The following is an 8393-nucleotide window of genomic DNA, read 5'->3' on the forward strand; positions in this document are numbered from 1 at the left end:
GCAAATATGCTTTGACATCAACAAATCCGAGAAGTACAAACTTGCTTTTCTGGTACAACACCCGAAGGGCTTTGTAACATCATTTTTTTCCGAGTTCCCCCCCCCCCCCCCCCCCCCCCACCCCCCCTTTATTAAACTATCCCTTGTCCTTTATTAAAATATCTCTTGTAAATGAAATGTACATTCGACTGGTGTCGTACATTATGTAACGAAATAATGTGTTGACTTTGTGGTAACATGTATAAACACAAACACTGTGTTGTTTATACAGTGTCTCAGTTTATTGTTTCACTTGCACTCGGGGGAACACAATACGTGAGAGTACGCACCTCAGACTCTGGCTCTCAAGTAGAGAAATCATGACAAGGCTATTAAGAGATTAAGAAAGTGACCCAATACACTTAACACTGACACTTTTTAGTTTGTATAGCATATTAATTGTTTGTTTATTAACCGAATTAAAGAAAACAATAGAATCTCTAAAATACACTTGCTGAACAAATCATAAATCGTCTCAACACGGTGTTCATTTCAGTGAACCCCACTCAAAGAGACATGAAGTGCCGTATGTGTGTACATGTACTTATATATACTTCATAAAAGTGGTCTTATAACATACACAACACTTTGTGCATGTGTGTGTAAATACACATATTCAAGCCATTACATTGAAGCTTTTTATATATTAAGTGGTTCTATAGTACGTATATACAACACTTTGTGTCCTTGGAAATACCATATGTGCGGTGCGAATTATTTTCCCTCACTTTTACATGTACATGCAGTAATTAGCATATCAATGTTCGAACGATTCCGGTCTACTTTGTCATAAATGGTACCAGACACTAATTATTCCCTTCAGCATTGAAAACGTGATAAACTCAATTTCTAGAACTAATTATGGGGACTAGACAAGACTAATCACCCAAGCTTCCGAGTAATAAATTACTTAGTACATGTCTACTTGCTCTGTACACTCGTTTAGATAAACATGTGATGTACCTGGTTATGACAGGTGAAAGAAAAGGTGTGGTTGGGGCGTGTTGTTGAGTGAATGTCGGGTATGACGCTTTGTTATATAAATACAATAGGTGGTTGGGGACTAGCCCCTCCCGAGAAACTATTGCTATTTGAAAACACGTATTTTCTCAGGGCAAGATATGGTAGGGAAAAAATGGCATTGTACCAATTCAAATCAGCATACTCATCAATAGATAAGTGATGTTAAACGCAATTTAGGAGCAGAAATAAGTGAATTGTTTTATTGTCCATACAAATAGACACTACATGTTACTTATGTTCATTATGTATATACGTTTAAAATTGTTATTTCGATGAATATATTTGAACAGTACTATACTATTCTCGTACTATGATATAAAAACTGCATTTTACACCATGATTAAATTAATGCTGGGACGTTTTTCAGGAACTAGAAAATAGGGCCAGCTGCAGCAAAACAATGTTAAACTGCAACATGTTTTATGCTTACTTTGGCTAAATTTCTCATCACAACTTGAAATCGCCCAAGTCAATTCTTATTCAAATAATATTTTCCGGATAGAAATAGTGTAAAGATACTTTTCACAATTTTTCACATGTTAATCAGCTTGTCTCGAATGAGTGAGAAAAGAATAGATTGATTTTTACAACATTCCTAAATGATTTCGCGAATTAGTGCGCTTTGGCAATTTGCACGATTCTAGTTACGTAACACGGGAAATAGCAAGATAAAAGATCGTAAAGTCGCAGCTGTGCACTCGCCTCGTTTAGAAATTGTTTATCACGTGACTCGCCAAACGTGGTTTTATTGGCCGGTTCAAGCTACAGCGGGGAATTCAACGGGTAGACACACAACACGAATGACCTGACCTGACAAGACAAGAGAGTTTCAAAATTTTTCGCCTGTTTGAAGCTGCTATCTTACGTGGAGTCACTTTATTCAACTGCGCTACATCTCCTGGAGACTACCAACTCTTCTGAGGGTGGTATATTTATTCAAACGGGTCTCGTTTCATCATTTGGAGGCTCGTGAAACAAATCAAATATGTCTCTTCTACAACAACCCAGGACTAATTTTGGAGATGAAAATGCAGAAGGCCCGAGGAAGACAAAGGGACTTTCAGTTAAAACTTCAAACCAAGCTGCTCCAAAGCGAACAGCCCTCGGCACGATAACAAATCAAGTTAGAAAGCAACCGTCTCGTGCTGCCAAGGTAAGTTGTTTCACTTATGAACCGTCCGTGAAGCCATTGACCTCCACAGACAAAAGCCCACGTTTTCAAAGTGTGTGCACACTTCTCGCTATACTTGTGACTTACAAAATAATAATGTATGTGAATGGAATATTTTCGAATATTGTCGTGTAAACGATGTTTACCATGCACACATTCATTGACGACAAACACAACGCTACATAGCGTTAAAGTTCAAAATACCTCAGCCATGTTGGCACAGCTGTTCAAAAGATTTGCCCAGCCCACACTCTACAGTATATTTCAAGGTAACAAGTGGATAAGTGTTATGTGGGTCGTATTTTTCAGGGTAATTATTCCACGGGTCAAGATGAAAATGGCTTCGCTCGTCAGAAACCTTTCGCAGATGCTCCACAAGGATTTTCAATCTTTGTCGACGAAGAACCAAATCTACAAGCTCTTAAACCAGTATCTGTATGTCACACAACTGAATCAAACACATCTGGCATTAAGCTATCGGACGCAGTGACTTCATTACCTGATGTTTCATCAACGCTCTCGTCACTTCAAGACAATGCCATTCATGTTGACGAAATCGGTAAGTAGACCTAGACATCTAACGCCAAAGGGCTGAAACTGTCAGTTCGGTTTTGTCTATCCAACTATTTTTATAATTCTGCTGAAGTATCAATACCCCATAGTTCATTCTTGCCTGCAGTCTGTACATTTGAATTAAACCAGTCCATTATCCAGTATTTGAATAGCATTTGCTGAGAAGCGTTCAGCTAATACCAATACTGTAATGAAAATACCACTGTCAAAGCTCACATGTTTAGTATGTGATAATATTGATTACATTTATGACTGGAACACTTTTCAGATTCACCCATGGTATTGGACACAACACTTGATGAATCATCTGTATCCAAACCCTTGGACAGAGAAGCTGTGATACTCACTGTACCAGAATATGCAGAGGATATATACAACTACCTCAGGGAAGCTGAGGTGAGTATTTTAAACTGTCTGGTAATTGATAAAAGGATGCCACACTAGAACATATTTATACCCAAGGTTATATGGTTGGGGGCAACATGCAAACACATCAAATCAAAGGTTTAATGGTAGGAATTTCTCTTGTCTCTTCCCCACCCCCTCCCCACCAACAGATATATACTAGAACCATCAACAAAATCTAACAACTGCTAGAGGACTCGTAAATGTAACGAAAAGTCTCCAAAGTGTTACCTCTGTTAACCTGCGGAAGAATGAGGGGAACAGAATGAACTCTTTACCTTTTTTAATCAGACCAGTGAAGCTACACTGCAGAGTTTATATTTGCGATGTACCTTCATTTGGGTGAATACATGGCACTGATTTTAATGGGAAGATGAATAATGGCTATCTTTTACAATGGCTTGTTAACATTTTCTCAATATAGTAGTGTTAAAACCACTTAACTTGAATATTTCCATCCTACAGCTCAGAAACCGTCCCAAACCAGGCTACATGAAAAAGCAGCCTGACATCACCAACTCAATGCGCAGCATCCTTGTTGACTGGCTGGTAGAGGTGGCAGAAGAATATAAACTACACAGGGAGACACTCTTCCTTGCAGTCAACTACATTGACAGATTCCTCTCTCATATGTCAGTCAACAGAGGCAAACTGCAGCTTGTTGGTGCTGCTAGCATGTTCCTTGCTGGGTAAGTTTTGATTCTTGTAAAATAACACTGTTATCCACCTGCCTACAACTGGGTAAACTTACCAACACACCAATCCCTCAAATATGAAAATGTTGATGTTTGAACAAAGTGTTAGTCTGTTTTTCTTAAAACCAAAACATGTTGTGACTTAAGTGAGATGACGTCGTGATATTATCTTTCAGGAAATACGAGGAGATCTATCCACCAGATGTTGCTGAATTTGTCTACATTACTGATGATACGTACACGGCACAACAGGTAATTTGTCTGTTCTGTTACCGGAACGAGACCTTGTTGCACATTTTTCATGAGCCTACATTAACTGTTTTCCAGGAACAGTGTGATGGCCACTGTGACTGTGATTCCCTTGTGTATCGTGCGTATGAAAAATATCCTCGAATTCATCAGTGAAATCTTTCATAACTTTTATTAAGGAATCTGTGTTGCACAACTATCAAAGTGATACGCAAAGTGGAATGTATCCATGCCAGGTAGCATAACTGAGAAAGAACCAAAATTTCCCACAACCAGTGAGTGGGTCCTCTTGGTACTTCTCTTCCAAAAGAACAGATCTATCAAAATGAAATTCACTAGCCAGTGATAACTGCAAAATTATCCTTTAGTGCTCATGAGAAATGTTTTCTACCCTGTGACTAGACCACTGCGTAAGTTAGCACTCGTCTATTCAGTTTGATTACAATGTGATCCTTGATCATTGTTCTAGAACTCAGCATTGTTGAAGCACGGCTAATCACATTTGTATTCACTGACCAGTATTCCTGCAATGTAACATGGATTTATGCACACCCCAAATAGCCACTGGTCAAAACCTTCATTTAATCATGCTTACCAAACATCTTTTCCAGGTTCTACGGATGGAGCACCTTGTCCTGAAAGTCTTATCTTTTGATGTAGCTGTGCCGACAACAAATTGGTTCTGTGATCGATTTTTGAAAATCAGCAATGCAGATGCCAAAACTGAACACCTCACCATGGTAAGTTGCAAATTTCTGTCCTACACATGCCCAATATCCTTAAGTCCCCTCTCCCCAAAGGCAGTATCACTTCACTTCTCCATCACAAGTCTCTGGCAGTCAATTCAATGATGCAAGGGATGTCTATAGCTATTTTTGTACCCAAACCGTACCTTGGCTACATGCCAGAAACATGCAACACATTGTCACATCTTACAGTCCCTTCAATACAATAAATGTACACATTTCTTAACATATATTTTAGCCTACACATCAAACATTGTGAAAATGTTTTAGTTTCAGTCATACATAGCCTAAAAACATGGAACACGATTCTGAATTACGAAGCAATCTTTATTGAGAGCAGAGCAGACCAACCTCTTTGATATCTTGTCAGTGTCATAAACCTTGCCATCCCAATTGATCATACAAAACAATGTGAAACATTATAATGACCAGACTAAGTAACTTGGTATCCTGTTTAAGAATCTGAATGTTTAAAAATCACCGGGATTGGGATAGACCTTTGACGATGTGCCAGTCAAGATTAGCCATTTTCTGAATTTAGAATGGACCACTGCCTTTGAATCTCGTAAACTTCAAAATTTTAATGAACATTTTCTTATTTTCATGAGCAAAATGCCCCATTGCCCTTGTCATTCCCAATCCCTGCATTCAAGTGAAGTCAAATGCTGTGCAAATAGGCCTGTCTGTAAAATTGCAAAGTCATTGCTGCATCAGTGTTTTTGAACCCTCTTAATGCTTTCTATTGCCTACCATCACTGACAATTACTTTGAAAACTGCAGACTAAGTTATCTAGGCAAATTCATAATTTCAATTTTTACAGCAATCCTTTAATCTGGCATTTATTCATAAAATAGTAATTGTTTATGTCGGAACAGTCTGCTTTCTCCACGTATGTATTTGCCAAATTGTATACTGATAGTGGAACTTATTCACCATAACCTGAAGGGTAAGACAAAGTAGTTAATATCAGCTGGAGGTGCCCTTAGAGAATGTTTGCCTTTCTTTCAGTACTTGGCCGAACTGACGTTAGTTGAATGTGAGCCCTACCTTAAATACTGTCCCAGTCTACTAGCTGCAACAGCGTTGTGCTTAGCCAACTACACACTTGGCAAGGAGGCATGGGTATGTAAACTGAATTTGGAACTGATATGAGGACATTAACCTACACACCAGATTGAATTCTAATAATATAAATATATATCTCTGTTGTGCAGTGGGGCCAATCTCAACATACTTTACATGCTGGTCATGGAAAAAACCCACTATTTTCATACTGACATGGCCACTTTCTCTGATTCGTTGCTAATTTGGTTATTGCATGAGCAAGACTTAATGCTGTCATGTGACAAAACCTTAAGTGGCTCTGTATTCATCTCATTTCAGCCATCATCACTAGAAAGTCAAACAAGGTACAGCCTCACGCAGCTGGCAGAAACACTGAAACACCTATACAGAACTTTCTGCAATGCATCAAGTCATCCACAGCAAGCCATCAGGGAAAAGTACAGGGCACCAAAGTAAGTTTAAGTGTCTATCCTCAAAACTCAGATTTGCTTGTTTTAACATAAATGCCATTGTAATATCTTTGTCAAGTATATCTTTGATAGGATATTATGTAACAATTGTTACCCTTGGAATGTGTGCAAGTTCGCTTCTTAAAACATCAAGGTTTTACCCTAACTTTCCACTGTTAAAACGTGTTCTAATCACCAATAAACAGGCAATTTATGTAAATCAGAAAGTCTTAGTAGTTACCAAGCCTGCTAACAGCTTTGGCATTAGAATTTCACCTGGATTGATGCTAGACTTATCCTCTAATGCACCTGGAAACTGTCACTAACATTGGTTTCCCTTCTTCCAGGTACCACCAAGTTTCATTGCTCAGCCCACCAGAGACCCTCTCCCTTGTGCCATGAAAAGGCTGCCAGTATTAACCCCCACGAGCTTTCACAGGCCTTACAATACAAATATCATTGTACATTGTACACTATCATCTCCTCAGTATGTTCATAGACTCTCAAGAGCCAACCCAGTTGTTTATATCCTCTTATTTAACCTTTTAGTTCATCTGGAAATTCATTTTATCAACCATGTCATGCTTGTCCTGTGCAATAATGCATTTCATAATCTGGAATGAGAGAATGAGTGACTGAGTGAGCGCTTGATGAAATGTGTCCTGAATGCTTTTACAAATTTAAGTTTTATATGGCACTGTACATAAGGCATGCACATGTAACTTTTATTCATGAGAATTTGTTTGCATGAATGGAATCAGGTCAAACTACCCCAAATCAGGTCCTGGAAATTTTAACCCAAGATCTTAACCTAACTTTTATAGAAGATTTTTAATAACATGTTTTGTATGTGACATTGACTCTGAACAGTAGACATAATCACGACAAATTTCAAATTGACCTGGCTTGATGATATTCATTCAAACCATGCTCTTCCCCTTGACTTTAACTGAATAAAACATTCCTGAATTCTTTATATTTCGTTTTCATAACATACCTTCTTTTTCTGTCCATTTCCCTTTTCACAGACCAGCTGAGGTTACCTTACTTTTCGTCTGTCATCTGTTTCCCAACTTGTCCTACCTTTGTTCTATCAAATCTAGTGCTATTCTGACATCACCCAGTTATGGTGCATCATGTACAGTTAAGTTTCAGGAGTTAAGGAGGACCATGTACATTTTACTGTATTATTTTTAGGGCATCTTATCTGTAAGATGTTATGTATATCAACTGAATAAAGTGTACAAAGTATGATAAATAATTTGTTCATTCATAATTATTTCACCCACAGATTCAAACATGCATGTATCTTTTCTCTTTCTTGCTGCACATCTTCAATCTTTTCTGCACTTCAGATTACACTTGTTTCAGAAGTGAACAATAGATGCCAGGCAGTTCCTGTCTGAAGGAAACATGCAATGTGTGTAATTACAATATCAGGTCCTATTTTCAAATGATATTTTTGCTTAAAACTTATCAATGTGCAGTGGCAAAGTTTTGCACACTGATATACAAGGCATTTCAGCCATAACTGGCTTGCCTCTGAAGTACAAGTCCAGCTTTATAGTCCATTTAATGTAGGCAGAAGTTGCCAGAAAGTTCTAGTACACAATAGAAGTATTTGGATCCTGTTACACCAACTGTTATATCAGATATTACATGGTAAAATCGACTGACTTGATGACAAAGCACTTTTTCGACATGTTAGTGTGATTAAACTGTCCACAAAAATAATTTAGTGTTGGCATAAAATATTTTAAATATATCTACTCCATAACAGACAAGTTTGCCTTCAGAGATGTCTTATACATTTCATGCTTGCCTCATACCATTTCTTAAATATGAACTTATTGTCTACTTTTGAATTGTAATTGTACCATATATACTCAGAATAAATATCTAGAGCTATACACTCGATACAAGAACATTTCTCAAATGTAATACTAAGTTTTTGATCATACATAATATTTACTATAC

At 37.8% G+C, this 8393-nt stretch overlaps 1 protein-coding gene across 1 annotated transcript; it reads left to right on the plus strand.

Moving 5' to 3' along the window:
- Positions 1-1698: 1698 nt before the first annotated feature.
- On the plus strand, positions 1699-7674 carry LOC137273854 (G2/mitotic-specific cyclin-A-like). The gene is made up of 9 exons (XM_067806734.1): positions 1699-2215; positions 2543-2792; positions 3075-3202; positions 3677-3900; positions 4083-4158; positions 4767-4895; positions 5911-6024; positions 6286-6419; positions 6764-7674. Exons 1-9 carry the CDS (start codon positions 2048-2050, stop codon positions 6816-6818), a joined length of 1278 nt encoding a protein of 425 aa, XP_067662835.1. The 5' UTR covers positions 1699-2047; the 3' UTR covers positions 6819-7674.
- Positions 7675-8393: the final 719 nt, after the last annotated feature.

The sequence above is a fragment of the Haliotis asinina genome, chromosome 2, assembly GCF_037392515.1.
Source record: "Haliotis asinina isolate JCU_RB_2024 chromosome 2, JCU_Hal_asi_v2, whole genome shotgun sequence".
Taxonomy (NCBI): domain Eukaryota; kingdom Metazoa; phylum Mollusca; class Gastropoda; order Lepetellida; family Haliotidae; genus Haliotis; species Haliotis asinina.